This window comes from Cynocephalus volans, chromosome 14 (genome assembly GCF_027409185.1).
Source record: "Cynocephalus volans isolate mCynVol1 chromosome 14, mCynVol1.pri, whole genome shotgun sequence".
NCBI lineage: Eukaryota > Metazoa > Chordata > Mammalia > Dermoptera > Cynocephalidae > Cynocephalus > Cynocephalus volans.
Genome location: NC_084473.1, coordinates 51519422 through 51536878, shown reverse-complemented (window position 1 = coordinate 51536878; position 17457 = coordinate 51519422). Strand labels below are relative to the sequence as shown.

At 37.3% G+C, this 17457-nt stretch overlaps 1 protein-coding gene across 1 annotated transcript in view; it reads right to left on the bottom strand.

Moving 5' to 3' along the window:
* Window positions 1–17457, bottom strand: part of EML6 (EMAP like 6) — a 264754-nt gene that overhangs the window by 89060 nt on the left and 158237 nt on the right. The window contains exons 11-15 of the mRNA XM_063078051.1: window positions 10061–10228; window positions 8995–9101; window positions 6446–6564; window positions 4100–4286; window positions 1964–2069 (exon numbers count right to left, since the gene is read on the bottom strand). Of these exons, the coding sequence (XP_062934121.1) occupies window positions 1964–2069; window positions 4100–4286; window positions 6446–6564; window positions 8995–9101; window positions 10061–10228 (687 nt within the window). The remainder of the gene's footprint in view (window positions 1–1963; window positions 2070–4099; window positions 4287–6445; window positions 6565–8994; window positions 9102–10060; window positions 10229–17457) is intronic.

The following is a 17457-nucleotide window of genomic DNA, read 5'->3' as shown; positions in this document are numbered from 1 at the left end:
TCAGTTTTCAATGCCACCAAAAATATGAATATATTTAATTCTCCAACATCTTGTAAACATTTAGGTTTTATTATTTTATTTTTGCTACTTTAATGGGTATCTTACTGCTCTTCTAAAGCATACTTATTAATATAATTTCAAAATTTTATGTCCAAACTTCTGGAAGGTTGGACTACTGAGCATTCAACTGGCAGGTAGTATGCTGAATAGCTCTCACTCCTTCAATACTCAATACTTCAATTCTCCTACCTCACATGCCTACCAGTGTAGAGTATGAACTCTTTAGCCCGGATTTTTATTAATTCAATAACCACAGAAGGTATTGAATAACTTCTAATAATGATGTAAGAACTTAGATTTGTATAGTAGTTTACAGTGTGTGAGAATGTGCGTTTTACAAAAACAAAAAACTACTCCATACTGCATTAGTCATGAAATAAAGGTAATTTTCACCTAAACATGGTTTACAATGTAAAATTTTAGTAGTAATAGTAAAAGGCAAGACAAAGTACGTTAAGCAAAACCTCATCTGTCATTCATTCATTCACAGCATTTTTTGAGTAGCTTCTACGTCCACAGCACTAGGACATGTGCAGTGGGAAACAGAGAGATGGGCTCTGCTTTCTCAAGTAGTTTACTGTATGTGAAGGGTATAGGAGATGTTGGCACAAATAACTACTGTACCACATGGACTCTGACAGGTGCCATGAAAACAATGACAACAGTGGGCTAAGGGATTCAGAAGAAGAGACAGGTTATTTGTCCCTGGAAGAAAAAAGGGGAAAACTTTCAGCTTGATCTTAAAGCATAGTAGGACTTGAACAGATACATGAGACCAGCATGAGCAAAGAACACAGTCAAAAGAAGGATGGAAATACATGTAGGCTCTACAGTTAGATAGATGTAAAGGAGTGTGAATGGGTTAGTGGGTGTAAATGCTGCAAAGGAAAGTTGAGGCCAGATCATGGAAGGCCATGAATGTCCAACCAAGGCCTTGGCCCTGAGTAAGCCAACCAAGGCAAGTCCACAATGGTAATTATGCTCCTGGAAGACTCCAGAAGTGGGTAGGAAGGACTGGAGAAAGTGGGGATGAAAATAGAAGCAAGCATTGCTACCATGGCACAGATGAGAGGGAGTGAGAGCTTCAACAAGGAGAGAAAGAGAGGGAGGGACATATAAGAGATTAGGGTTAAGGAATCATCGGATATGATGGCTAATATTACACATATGGCACGTATGAAACACTTGAATGGAACTTAGAAAAGGGAAATTATAGAATTAGTTTTCTATAAAGTTTAGAATTGTTTCTACTCATCTAATTTCTACAACTGAGATTATTAGAATTTTCTAGGTAAAAACATCTTTTGTGATAAGTCCTCATTATCTAATTCTTGCTTAAATAATCCTTACTCTAAAGAATGTTATATTCATCTATTAGTATTTTATAGTATTATGTCCAGATTTTAAATTAAGGAGATGAAAATTTCAGTTCTATTTTTGTGATAGGAAATTTATTTCTAAAACACCAATGTTGTAAAGAGATCCTTTGCAGAGAATTTGCAGCCCTCCCTCTAGTTCTTTATATTTTAAGTCAGAAGTGATGTGCTTCCACTCATTTGGAGAGATGAAATTGATGTTCTGAGTCACTGCCAGATAGTCGCAAGTAAGTCTTTCAACAGCAACAGCTGCTCTGGATTTCAAATCGCTCAAGCAGATACAGAACACAGCGTGAGCTCTGAGTAATGACTCGGGAGAGAGAGAGGAGAACAAGGAAAAGGATGTGTCATTTAAAGGCCGCATTTTTGGTCAGGTTTTCACATGTATGATTCATAGCCTAAGATTGGGTAGCTGACATACAAACAGTTTACCTCATTACAAGCAGAACTCAACTAAATTTGAGGATGTTAAAAAAAAAAGTGAACTAAATACAGAACTGTCAGTGACTCTAGTGGAAAGGGCTTACCTGAAAAATCGAGTGCGCACACTCCTCTTTGATGTTGTCCTTTCAATAGTGACAAACATTTTAGAGTTTGTGTGTCCCACACATGAACAGCAGCATCTCTTCCAACCTTGAATAACAGGATGAATGTTATTAACTATGCATAAATTATAATAAGAATGATTTTGTTCCTTAAAGTCAAGCACTCAGAAATCAAGAAACATATTATTCGGAAATCATCTGGTCCAACTCCATTATTTTCCAGATGAGGAAACTGAGGCATGAAGTGTCTTGGCATGTCATGAGGCTTGTCATAAAATCAAGTTGGGTTCCAGCAGGGCCTGACTGGGCACAAGACTCTTAGGTAAGTGGCTTTTAAGACTGTACCTCAAACACCCTCTCTGCTTTGTTTTTCCAGTTACCTCGACCTTTCCCCCTCCTGCCTTCTCAGCTCCACACAAGATTCCACTTCTCAGTCAAGGAAGTCACCTGTGTGTCATCATGGCACTATCCAGAGTTCTTTTACCCATTCTCAATTATTTTACCCAACTCAGAAAGCTTTTGCCCTGCTTCTCCCCTGGGAAATAACAGCTTCATGCCTTAACTATTTGTCATTAAGGTGGATTGTCCTGGTGGGGATACAAGCTTCCATCACACTAATTCCCAACAACAGAGAAAATTATAACAGGAAAATGGCTTTACTCACTTACAATACATAGGGGGAAAGAGTCTATTAGATACCATGACTTTAAAAGGGAAAATGGGACATAAAGCCACAGGTGGGCATAAGTGAGCAGAATCCGGGCAACTCCTACACTGCTCTGTGGAGCCCCCCTCCCGCTGCTGCCCCCGGAGTGGCTGTGGGCATGCTATTTGCCACAGGTTTGCCTCCCACTGAATACACTATTGAGTGCAGGATCTCCTCAGGGGTATATGCAAAGAACCAATCTCTGGTTTTTACTTTCAAAAGAAGTTTACTAAATTCCCATGCTTATGAGAGAAACAAAAATAAATAAATAAATAAGGGCAAGTGAAAGGCAAAACAATGATCAATTACTTGTAAAACTCAATAATGTCAGCTAACACAGAACAGATGGCTTCTAATTTGCAGTTGGAGGGGCAACAAACCAGTGTATAAACCAACAGCTCTTATCTTTTGGGGGGTTGTAACCCTTTCACAAATAATATAAAAGCTATAGCCCCTTTTCTGCTCAAAATGTGCATTTCTGGGGGTTGACTCCCTCATCCTCTCAATTTCATCCAGTGATCTCATGAACCCCAGGCTATGAATGAACCCCCTTCAAAAGCTTCTACCACCTGTATGACAAGTCCCAGAAATAGTCAGGATTTAGTTGTCTTGTGTTAACCTTTGACATTATACCAAGAGTTTTTACTTGGAATTTTCCACTTAGAAATGGAACATCGTTGAAATATTACCTGCTCATGATAAAACACAGCAAAAATGTAATCTACACATTTGAGAAAAAAGGTATAAAATTGAAAATGTTTTTGAAAATATTACTGTTTACCAGTAATACACCTGAGTTTAACAGATTCTTTGCTAACTAAGTTGACTTTATTATTCTCCCCTCTATACCCCAGAATGACTGAATGGAAGGTGTCTGTTTTCAGTAACTTTTCAATTACAGACTCAATCCAAGGTTTAGGAATTTCAAAAACACTGTTCAGATAAAAATTAGGGTTTTTTGTAAGGCTAAAATATAAAATAATAAATTAGTCAAAGTTCTTATGACTTTTTTACAAAATAACTACACTCCAGTTGTTACACAGTATTAAAAATAGATCATTCAATAAATATTTATCAACTACCTAGGATGTACTAAGTACTGGGTATACAGTGATGAAGAAACATACAAAGCTGTTTTTTCACAAAACTTTCATTATTTTAGTTTCAGCTAGTCCCATTCATTGATCTCACCACCTGAAGAAAAGAATCCCTCAGAGCTACCCAACAGTGCTAGAATGCGTTGGTTGGTTCTCCCAACATCATAGAATGATCTGATGGTCACTGAATCTTCAGCTTCCTACCTCATGTTTATTTCTATCTAGTATTTCTTGAATTTCTAACATGTAAACTGGATTCAAAATTAAATCCTCTCTCTCTGACTAGGCCCCCAGTCTTAGAGGAGAAATATATACCTGCCCAGTGGCCACATAGTCCTTCACTGGATGGATAGTCAGGCTGAGAATGTCATCATCGTGCCCCAGGTACAGCCTCTGGGAGTGCTGCTGCCTGTTGTACACGACAGCAACTGCAGCAATGTGGTAGACCACTTCTCCAGCTTGTGTGTAGAACAGATTGTTTCTACAGTCGTAGCCTCTATAACTGAAGCACAGGTCCAAGAAATGCATAGCAGTTGAATAAACAGGAAATGAATGGAGCCAGAGTTATCAGAGGCAAAGCTAACATGTTGACATGAACATGTACAAGTGGAACCCCAGGTGTCTCCAGTCGCATAGAACAGCAATATTCAAATGGGGGTATGAGGACCTCTGAGGGCATGGGATGACTTTCTAAGAAGCTCATGGGTTCTGATCATTGTAATAGAATCTGTTTCCAGATCCTCAGCTACTGTATGCGCCCTTTCTTACAATCACTCAGTCTGAGAACACGCCTGTGATGAGGTGCAGGTTTTCCTTTCTCATCTTCCCCTTCACAATGCCCTCCTCCCACTTTATAGTAAGTCATTCCTCTCGTCCATCTGGAATCTTACTATGGTGTATTTCCCTGGGGCATAGAACCTTGCAGGGGCACCAAAACAAAGGGACGATTCAAATTATAATTGTGGATGGTGAAAGTGAACAACTCTAATGACTAGCTAAGGAATACTTGTGCAAGTTAAGTGATTCCCAATTCTTAGCTTTTAACAAAATTTAACAGAGATTTAATTGAGGTGTCAGCTGACAGATCACTATTTTTTTGTGATATATCAGAATAAAAATGTAATTTTGGGGCCTGTAATACAGAAGGAGTTTAAATAATTGAACAGTACTACTATTGATAAAATTATTGATAAAATTGTTTCCATTCTCACCTATTTATGAGAATAAACTTTCTCAATGCTTACATCTATAAAAAAATGAAAAATGGGAATACACTCAATGCTAAACTCTGCCACAGTCTAGCAATAAGTAATACGCATGCACAGATATCGGAACTAATTGAAAAAAATACATCTTGTTAAAGTAATTTCCAATAAAAGTTTTCTGTGGTTAACAATTATATGTCACAATTTGTAATATATTTATGTTAACTTGATCAATTTTTGCTGCTAATAGTTATAATAATTTCATCTAAAAAAATATTTACAGAGCAGCACTAACAGAAATATAATGTGAGCCACATAGGTAATTTAAAATTTTCTAGTTGAGGGCTGGCTGGTTAGCTCAGTTGGTTAAAGTGCAGTATGATAACACCAAGGTCAAGGGTTCAGATCCCCTTACTGGCCAATTGCAAAAATAAAATTTTCTAGTTGCCACATTAAAAAAATTTTTTAAAAGATGAAGTATATTTCAGTAACATATTTTTAACCCAATGCATCTCAAATATATCATGTCATGTCAACATGCAATTGATATAAAAAACATTTAAATGAAATATTTTATATTCCTTTTTCATACTAAATCTTTGAAAGTGGTGTGCATTTTACACACTCAGTACATCTCATTTCAGACTAGCTCAGTAAGTTTTAAGTGCTCAGCCGTGTGTGGCTAGTGGATACTATATTGGACAGAGAGTATTAAAGTCATAGGAAATAAAATTGAAATTGAACTTACAGACTTTTTTTTCTGGCAGAAGGTATGATACAGTGACAAAAGACTCTTAAGCATAAAAACATTATGTTAGGGTAAAATTTTATGGGAGAATTAGAATGGAAATATGAATTTAAATAGAAATACGAAAGATAAAATATCCTCCTGTTATAGAAAAACTTGTTCATATATTTTTTAAGTTGATAATAGTGGGAATCAAATTTATGGCATTTAGGTTCCTTTGGATATATCTAAATGTGTGAGTATTTATAACACATCAGATATTATATTTTTCTCAACTGCTTAAATCTACATAGATAAATTTCAGATGTCAACTTAAAATGTGCAAGGGTATATATAATTTTACAAAATACAAAATGATTTTGGGCACATGTAAGAAAAGTATTTGATGAAAATATTGTCCTAGGGAGGAGCCAGCAAAATAAAGCAAGGGTATTGGGGAACAGAGGACGCAGAGATGGGGGTGAAAAGGCAATGAAGTACCAGTGAGTGGCAGTTGCATCTGTATCATGGGACTACAGAAAGTATGAAAAATCTAGAGACAATCACATTGTGATGGTCACAGAACACTGACTGAGAAAACTGGACAGAAGAACCAGCCTGAAGGGAGACAGCATTGAAAAGAGGGGATCTCTTTAGCCTGGTAATAAGGCTGGCGCAGACTTGGCAGAGACAGGAAGATGCACGAGGTTCCCAGGCCAGGCCACCCACCCATGTATGAACTGGAGTTTCAAGCTGTCCTCAGGAGCCTTTTCTCGCTTGAGGAAGGGCACTGCGTGGTTTTTCTCTTTACTTTGTTGCTTTAGCTGAGGTAGATCTTCTTTGTAAACCTTAAAGTACAACAAAAACATTTAGTTGAGATACCTTTCTTCAGGTTTGAAAAACATTAATATCTTGGCACTCTTAAGACACCTTTAATTACTTCAATACAAAGTTTTTGAAAACATGAGACATGGGATCAAATATTACTTTCCCTTAATACACAAAACTAACACGAAATATTTTGTAAATGGGATTTTAAATAATTTTTTTTTGGATTTGTTATTATTTTCTTAGGTAATTTATATCCAGAAAATATATTGTTAGCAAAGAAAGAACTTTAATTATTTAAATTATCAAAATATAAATAAAACATTTTATTTCTTTTAAGGCAAAAAAAATCTCTTGATGATTCTAACATTGCAAAATGTGGACCTCATGAGTCATGGTGATTTTTTTCTAAAATCACTTTTCAGAATTATCTTCCTTTCATGGCCTCATGCATCTTGACAGATCAGACTTTGAGATATAGAACAAAGATCTCAGTCTAACATAGGACCTAAACTCTGCTGTTGATGTTACAATTTTAATGTACATGAAAATCAATCTGTTCTTTATCATGTATTTATGCTCTATCACGAAATGTCAATTTAATACATGAAAAATGATATATAATTATTAATATTTTCTCATCTTCATGAAGGAAAGTTTTTATTTAACTATATTGCTAAAAAAACCCATAAAGTATTATATAATAAAGTCACTGGTTAGAATCTGACCAAAAGTCATTTAAAAAAGGAAGTCAGAAGATATCTCATTACTGTTTTTTCTATTACAGATGCAATAAAATAAGCTTTTAAAATCTAAAGATTATTCATCTGAATTCATGATGCTTTCATCAATTTATCGATGGTTTACTTTAGAGCACTGAATTCTAGTCTTGTTTCTACTGTTTATTTGAACAAGTCTTATAAACTGTGGGCCTTAAATCCCCATCTGTAGAACAGAGTAAAAACCCCTGCTCAGGAATAACTCAGGAATATTGTGAACATAAGTCAAATTATATAGTGAAAGCATTGGAAAGTAAGACATCAGGGAGAATATATAAGTCCTAGGCATGGTTTTCAATACAGGCATGTCTTTTTATTCTTTACTGGCACCATTTTATCAAATAAAAACTTCCCACTAGATAAAATTTCTTTTTTTCCCTAAATCTCATGTTTGTTTTGCTTAAATATCATTTCCCTGATATAAGCATATAACATTGTTTAGTGTTTGCATATTTCTACATCAATAACTTTCTTTCAAATCCTTTTAACAGTTATTTTGCATAATATGTCATATCAATACACAGTCAAGCTGACTTAGTCATGAAGTTGACCCAAATCATCAGTTGGACTGCCTTTGTACTAATCCAATTTTTCAAACACTGAATCAATAAGTAATGATCATGGGCTGAAAAAAAAATGTAATCATCTGGAAAGGAATAAATACAAGGTTCATACAGAGGCAAACCAAGTAGTGCGGAGAATGTTCATTTTGGAGAGAAGCCCAGATCAGCATTCTTATCCTGATACTAAAGGCAAAGCAGACGTGGACAAATGACTTAACCTCTCAGGGTTATTGTGGGGTTGGACTTGATGCACGTAAAGCCCAGGTTCTGGCCCACAGAGACACTTGATATGTGGTAGCTGCCACAGGTCTGTATGGTAAGTCTCCATGGGCAACTGACAGCTGATGTATCTGATATTGAAGTCTTATTCACTCCATGTTCACGTACAGAATCTGTTTCACATACCTTTGTAAAATGTCAAGGAAGAAAAGAGAATCCCTACGGTTATCACCAGAACAAGGTGGTGTGTGTCGTTTCCTCTGAAGCATTGCTTTCTTTAACACTCACTGTTTAGTGCTAAAATGAAATGTCAGCTTCCAAAAACATTTGGATGCAATTGACCAACTTTTCTATTGGGGATGATTTCTGACTGGAGTGATAAAGTGATAATGTGTGTTGTATTTGGACTTTTACTTTAAGTAAGTGGATAATTTCTTTAATTAAATGGATAATGGTCACCATAAGTTAATAGAGATAACAGCTCACATGTAACTACCATGCCTCAAGGGTATCCATCCTTGGATCATGAAAAACACATGCTTTCATGATCTGCTCAAAAAATGAAAAATAACTATGGCTTCCTGGCACATTTTTCTGCAAAAAAAAGATTTTTATTATTTGATATATAAAGTTTTTGGTGCTAGGAAGGCAAAAAGCCCAAATGTCAGGGGTTCAGTTTTGAAACTCAGCAACTACCTTTCACTTAAATTTTTAATGATATCATCAGGAAACACTTTATTTTTAACCTGTAAAGGCAAAAAGTAGGCAATGTTTCTTATTTTTGCCTTAATTCTTTTTTTCCTATCTGCCAGTCAATTTTAGTGCAATGTCCAAAACCAATGAGATGCAGGTTCTGGGTTATGCGTTTCATTACTCCCTGCTTACTCACCTGGCGATCGTAATTGATTTGAGTTTCTTGCTCAATATCAGAGTCCAACTCGGGCACATCGGATAAATCTGAATCAGATTCTTCACTGTAGGAATCAGTGCCACCTTCTGCAGAAATACAACCCACAAGAAACAAGCAAAACTCTAAGACTCTATATAGCTAAAAATATTTTTAAAAATATTTTCTTTCTCATATCCTAACAAATAAAAAATAACTACATCATAATTTTCATTTCATATAGATTTTTTAAAACATCTTTTTTTTCTTTCATCTTTTGATTAAATTCAGTCCAACTCTCATCTCCTTCCAGGAGCGTTAACAGACTAGGACAACGTCCCCCCAGGCACAGTGAACTTATTTCTATACTTCTATTAGATAGTAGATTCCTGGGTTTAAAATCTTGCTTTGAAAAATGTAAAAAGGGCAGATTTTACCAAAGGGCAGGCTGGGCAAAAAGAAATCCAATCACTTACTTCAGTAAAGATCCTCTTTAGCCTTTTAACATGCCCACCAAGTGCTTGTAATTGCCATGGTCAAAATCACTGCTGAACCCTTCCCAGTAGAAACATTTACTTTAGTAGTTTTCTTTATTACCTGTTCGTTCCCTCTGACATCACAGTGGATATAAATAAAAAGATTACACATCCACTGAACTGGAACACATGGGCCCCAATCGTGGACCACTCTTTGAGTCCCATTCTGGAGGCAACTTATTCCAAAGGTTACCGTGTTACCATGCAGCCTGGCCGAGCAGGCTCACTCCCCATTACAATTGTCCTAAGGAGGCTGAAACATATACTTTCATGTTATCGTCAAAGGTTAATGCTTCATGTAAACCTTAGACCTTCAATTTGCATTTGGTATAAGGCAAAACCCTTTGAAGGAAATTATCCAATTGACGCTATTAGTCTCAAAAGATTTTTTTCTTTTTAAAAATTTTTAAAATTTATTATAGAAATGATTTTTTTCAAAATTGCTTTAACTCTTTACCTTTAGAATAGATGCTAGAACATTCCTTGAAATGTTTATTGAAAAACAGATATTGAAAAATTATTACTGGTTTTACCCTGGGGTGCAGTTTCCAACATGCCGTTGCTGACATCTTCTGGAATAAACCTCCACTGGAAAACCGAGTGGTCAGCCCCTCCTGTGCTTAACACCCACTGAAAGTCATGCGACCAGCGGACGTTCGTGACATGTGCAGAATGGCCCACATACTTTCTAAATTTGGCTCCTGGAAAGATATTATTTGAAGAAAATATTAGTTATGTGAAAAAAGAGAATTCATTGATACAAAAAAATCACATTCTTATTCATGTTGTGAAGTAAAATCTTTAAAAATATTAAAAAATAATTTTCAGTCTTACATATCATATAACACATAAGCAAATGCTCCAAAAGATAACTCAATTATTCCAGTGTGCATTAGCTAAAAATGGGTCTTAAAATTTAAGCCCTGTAGCTAAAGACACATCTGAACTTGTTCCAAATAACACCTACTGCTTCACTGATTCTGAAAATAAATGATAAAGAGTGAACATATTACATATTTTTATTTAAGTGCAAGATAAAACAGGCAGTCCTTTGCAATAGGGAAGTGGAAAATAATTCTGTGGAAATAAAAGTCAAATTATTGTTTGGGGTCATACAGACATCGAGTTTTTTTCTCTTAAATTTGTTGCTTTACTTGGTAAACCCCATCCCCAGGTAGCATATGCAATAGGAAAAGCTATTTGAAGTTATATTCAGGGTTGAACTACTGTAGTGAAGTCTCCAGTGCAAGCTCAGTACACAGTAGCATAAAGGGACGCATTAATAGGCAAGGTCCACTTACCTGGAGGCTGGGATCTCCAAAGTCAGTGGGAGGTTTCAGGTCAACAAGCACCCCATTCCCCTTCAAAAGTGCCTCTACCTCTTAACAGTTTCTTTAAATGAAATCCCTTTAATGGGGGGAAAGGGGCTGGGGCCATCTGTTCATCTATCAGGTTTAAAATCCAAATACCCCCTGGAGAGATAATGATTTATATGAAGGTAAAAATGACTGCCACGTGCCCCTTTCTTGAGCTCATGCTCTAACCAGGTAAGCTCTATTATATCAGGGCCTCCAAGAACAATTAGGGGGATACTGCTGCAGAAGGGAAAGGAAGCATTGAGTCTCAAAAGCAACTTTGCCTATTTCAAAGAGTAGCCTAAATCTGTTTTGGTAATAAAGTCAAACTGATTCCAACTAAGGTCAGTTGGAAATTCTGGCTGACAATTCAATAACTGGGGGGCAGGGTATATTCTTCCCATCTCCCTGCAGATCTTAAAGTGTTGGGCTACCTTTTGCTGTCCTGACATTTATACTCTCCTCAGAGATCATTTAACCTGTCTCTCTGTAGTAGCTTAAAAATGTCCACCAATTCTTTGATACAAATCAAAATTAATAGATCATGGCAAAAGTGAAAGTGACAGCCAGGAGGAGGTTAAAACGGCATTGCAGATTCTTCCTTACTCCCTTTTTTGGATCTCTGCTTGGAATGTTGTTAGAGACACTCAAGCAGTCCACAGAGAGGCTCACGTGGCAAGGAACCGAGGCCTCCTGCCAAGAGCCATGTGAGTGAGCCTTGTTGGAAGTGGATCCTCTGGTCTCAGTCTAACCTTCAGATGACTGCAACCTCATGACAGACCTTAAACCTGAATCACCCAGCTATGCTTCTTGTGAGTCCCTGCATCCTAAAACCATGAGATGATAAATGCTTGTGCATTTAAGCTGCTAAGTTTGGCGGGTAATTTGTTATGCAACAATAGATACCTAATCCACTCTTGGGAGGCTGGAACTAGAAGTTGCAAAAGCACTAGTGTCATTAATATTTAGACATCATATCTCTGATCTTTTCTGCCCTCTCCCCCGCTCACTTATGCTGCTCCAAGCACACTAGCCCCTTTGCTATTCCTCAAGCATGCCAGGCACTCTCTGCCTCTAGGCTTTGCATTGCTGTTCCCTCTCTCTGGAATCCTCCTTCCCTGGATATCTGAGGGCTGGTTCCCTCATCTCCTTCAGGGTTCTAATCAATTGAAACTAGGTTTCTAGTCAAATGAAACCCTAACATGAGCCCCTCTTTGACCACCTTATTTAAAATAGCAACACTATGCTGCCATGCCTCAGCACTCCTGCTCTTATCGTTTGCTTCATTTTTCTTCATAGCACTCTCACTATCAGACATGTCTATATTTTCTTGTGGATTGACTGTCCCCTCAAATAGAACAAAGCTCCATGAGGGCCAGGATTTGTGCTTGTTCTGTTCACTGACATATTCCCATCTTCTAGAACAGCACTAAATATTTATTGAATAAAGATAGGCCGATCCATCTCTTCCAAGGCTTTCCTTAGGACACTAAGTGACTTTACAAGACCTCCCTTTGTTCTTTGTACCACAAGGAGGGCTCAGGCATCAGCCTTCATCTCTTCTCTATCAACTTTCTCTCCCATAGCTTCAAATACTGTCGATATGCCCATGACACGCAATGTTCAACTCCAGCCCTGAACTCTCCCTGGAGTGCTGACAGCCCATGTGCCATGTCCATTTGGATGTCTAATAGGTGCTTCAAACTTCCCTTTACACTCCTACCCCCATAAAACATGCACACAAAGAGGAAAAAACCTTTTCTCATCTTCTTATCTCTGTTAATGGCACCACTAAAGATCCCATTGCTCAAGCTCAAAACTTAAGAATCATCCTTGATAATTCCTTTCTTTTCCTCTATTCCCACATCAATGAATCAGAGAGACCTTCAGCTCTTGAAACTGTTTCCTAAACCCAACCACCTCTCTTAGCATCTGTTCCTCACAGCTTTGCCCAAGCCATGTCACCTCTCACCTGGGCTCTTGCAATAATCTCTCTACTTGAAGCCTCCCCTTCCCTAACCCATTCCACACAATATCAAAGTCGTCTTTTGAAAACTTAAACTGGTCACATCATTTCTCCACTTAAAACCCTCAATAGTTTTTCATTAGCTATCTACAATGAGAACTACTGAAAGAAATTAAAGAGGACACAAAAAGGTGGAAAGACATACCATCCCCTTAGATGGGAAGAATTAACATCGTGAAAATGTCCATTCTACCCAAAGCAATCTACAGATTCAATGCAATTCCCATCAAAATACCAATGACATTCTTCACAGAAACAGAAAAAGCAATCCAAACATTCATATGGAACAACAAAAAAACCCAAATAGCCAAAGCAATCCTAAGCAAAAAAAATAAAGCCAGAAGCATAACACTACCCGACTTCAAATTATATTACAAAACTATTGTAAGCAAAATGGAATGGTACTGGCATAAAAATGGCATTGTACTGGCATCCATATGCAGGAAAATGAAATTGGACCTGTACTTCTCACCATATACCAAAATCAACTCAAAATGGGTTAAAGACAAATATAAGACCTGAAACCATAAAATCACTAAAGGAAAACATAGGGGAAACACTCCAGGTAATAGGACTGGGCAAAGACTTTATGAATAAGACCCCAAAAGCACAAGCAACAAAAGAAAAAAATAAATAAATGGGATTATATCAAATTAAAAAGCTTCTGCACAGCAAAGGAAATAATCAACAGAGCAGAAAGACAACCTACAGAACAGGAGAAAATATTTGCAAACTACACATGTGACAAGGGATTAACACCCAGAATACACAAAAAACTCAAACAACTATACAGTAAAAAAAAAAAAATCCAATTAAAAAAAGGGCAAAGGAGATGAATAGACACTTTTCAAAGGAAAACATACAAATGGCCAACAGGTACATGAAAAAATGCTCAGCATCACTAGTCATCAGACAAATGCAAATCAAAACCACACTGAGATGTCATCCCACCCCAGTTAGACTGGCCATTATTAAAAAAGACCAAGAATAACAAATGCTGGCAAGGGTGCAGGGAGAGAGGAACCCTTCTACACTGTTGATAGGACTGTAAATTAGCACAGTCATTATGGAAAACAGTATGGAGGTTTCTCAAACAACTACAGATAGAGCTACCACATGATCCAGCAATCCCATTACTGGGTATATATCCAAAGGAATGGAAATCATCATGTCAAAGGGATACCTACACTCCCATGTTCATTGCAGCTCTATTTACGTTAGCCAAAATATAGAACCAACCTAAGTGTCCATCAACAACGACCAGATAAAGAAAACGTGGTATATATACACAATGGAATACTACTGAACGATAAAAAAGAATGAAATTCCGCCATTTTCAGCAACATGGATGAGTCTGGTGAAAATTACATTAAGTGAAATAAGCCAAACTGAGAAACAGAAATATCACATGTTCTCACTTATAACTGGGTGCTAAGAAAGAAAGAAGGAGAGAGAGAAAAAAAGAGAAAAAGAGAGGAAGAGAGAAAAGACCACAACAATTCATTGAACTTTTAGAAGGAGAGAACAAACCTAAGGTTACTGGAGATGGGTGCAGGGAAGGAGGGGGTTTGGAAAGGGACATGTTAGGTAAAGGGCAGAAAGAAAAATCATGATTTGTAATAATGATTATGCTAATAATAATAATAATAAAGAAAAATCACAAAAAAAGAGTTAAAAATAATTTTCATAAAAAATATAGCTTTTCATTGCACTTAGAATTACACCCAAATTTCTAGTAGTGGCTACAAGACCCTTCTTGATATGTTCCTCGCCACCCTCTCCAACCTCACAGTACACAGCTCTCCCCTCATTCACTACTAGTCACACTGGCCTTTCTGTGCCTGCATGGCATTGAGCTCGCCCAAGCTATATCGAAGACCAGCACTTTCCCCTCCAAGGTCCAAGGTTTTTGCAACTCAAGTCGCACAACATCCAGGATACCAGGTGTGTGTGTGTGAGTGCATGTGTGAGTGTGTGTGTGAGCACATGTGTGAGTGTGTTTGAAGGATTAAGAGAATGTGAGTGAACAGGTGGAACATGGAGATCCTCAAACTTTGAGCCTCCCCTTGGAGTAGGGATAGGTTCCAAGAGTATTAAGACATGGCAAATGTCAGTGAGCAAGGCTTTGGATTTTACCTCATGTCAGTGCCTGTGGGGTAATGGTCAAACAGGATGTAGTCTAAGTAACATCAAGGAATACTGTCAGTATTGATCCTAATTCTTTTAAAATTTTAAAACTTAAAATGAAACAAACAAATTGGTTTGGCTACATAAAAATACCTCTGCAGTCACTTTCATTAGCTGCAGAACACATATCTCATTACTTATGCAACAGAGTATGACACACACATAATCACAAATGTGTCCCGTTAACCGTTGTGAGTTTTATTGAGTCACAATGGGAAACTGTAGTGTTTGCTCAGTCTCCTGCACTTGCTCATGATCATCAGCTCCTGCTCATATTTTGCTGTTTACAGGTTCAAAACCTGGGGGAAATGCTCATCATGGCACCCTAGGTTATACAGAGACAAGTTCTACCAGCTGTTATTCCCTTCAACAATTCTCCCACTCTTCTACTAACTTCCCCACCAGTAGTTTTGGCACAAAAAGGACACAAAAGCCTAAACGTCTCTGAGGACTACTGCAAGATTTATAAAACAAGTGAAAAGTAGGACAAGTTGATTTGCTGTGAGAGTGTGGATACGTCTGCAGATTGCTGAGGTGAGTTTTACTGCTCTCACCAGACCACGCCTCTGGCTGTCCTCCTCTCCTCATTCATTCAGATGCCCTCTGTGTGCCATCATCCACAGGGTTATTTTTCATATCAGGGTGACATGAGCACTACTCACCCCCTGCCCCCACCTAGTTTTAATAATAGATTCACATTTACGTTACTATTTTTCAGACCCAAGTCCACCTTACAAGGCTTGGGGATACACAGAAGATATCAACTCTCATTGAGTTAACTTTACCCCCAAGTTCTGGCACTAGAGACCAGTAATATTGCTTCTGACCCTAATAATTTTCCTTCTGAATTCCCAGATACTTTCTGGTCGCCTAACTTACCCTCTGCAAGTTACTCGATCTAACAAGATACACCTTATTACTCAACTAGCAAGATATGCCCATTACTCAAAAGGCCCATTAGGGAGAGAGAGGAGTTTGAATTTGACACATTGAGGTAATTTTGTGCCTCAAGCATTTCAAATTGATGGCTGTTTTGTCGTGTATGAGTGTTGGTGGTTTTGCTATGCTTTTTATGTTCCATTTTGCACCATAATTGTGGCTGCTTCAAAACTGCCAGTTAGCTGAAAATCACTTTCTGATTTCATTTTCAATCCCTTTCCTTGCTTAATCTAAAAATTGTTCAAGTGAAAGAGTCTTCAGGCAGCAGCATGTCCCTGCTGATTGCGGTCTTAAGATCAGAGTTTCAGGGTAGAGTGGAGGAGTCTCAGAAGAGCCTGTATATGGGTTTTGCCTAAACTTGCAAAGGAAGAGGAGGATGGGGTCATTACACGGTTAATTCCATCACATTCTACAAAGCTTGGAGGTGCACATAATTGAAGTCACACGATCTTAACAATACTAAAACAAACAACAGAAAGTGAGGGCAGGGAAGGTTGTTATGAATCAAACTTCTCTCTCAACAATTCCAGCAGTTATGTAAGTCTGGTTTGCAAAATTAGTGCTGTGACAAGGGGTCCCTAAACTGTATTATCATCTGGATGATCACTTTCAGATTTTATTTTAATTATGTCTAAAAAGGTTAGCTTTGCTTTTCCATAGCTAAGCACAAGTAGCTGTAAGGCATGAAAGAATTTTAATTATACCATTTTAATGGAATATATAATTTAAATTATAAATATGTATTTAAATAAGTATAAATAATACACGCATGCACAGCACACATGAATGAACACACACATACACAAGTGTACGCCCACATACACCACAAAAGCTTCAAAAACAAATAAATAAAATGAATAAGTATAAATAAAATAAAATGTGGTTTGAATTGTAAAACAAGTCTTATGAATCACAAATGGTAAGTAATAACTATTAAATTCTGACTTAAACTTGCAAAACTACATATCTTAGATGTCAACAACACATTTTATTTAAAATTGTTGAAGAGGAAATATAAATATACAAGATAAAATGAAGAATCTGCTGGAATAGACATCAAGAAAATAAGCCTTAATTGACTGTATACACAGTCTAGAGTAAACCTTTATTCAGTCAGACATCTCTTTTGGTCTTACCTTTCTTTTTCCTTTTTAAAGCAGCTTTATTGAGATATACTTCCCATAACATAAAATTCACCCATTTAAAATGTATAATTCTATACAGGCAAGCCGCCAAAAATAAAAAATAATAAAAGTAAAGTGTATGGCTGGCCCGTGGCTCACTTGGGAGAGTGTGGTGCTGATAAAACCAAGGCCACGGGTTCGGATCCCTATATAGGGATGGCCAGTTAGCTCACTTGGGAGAGAGTGGTGCTGACAACACCAAGTCAAGGATTAAGATCCCCTTACCGGTCATCTTTAAA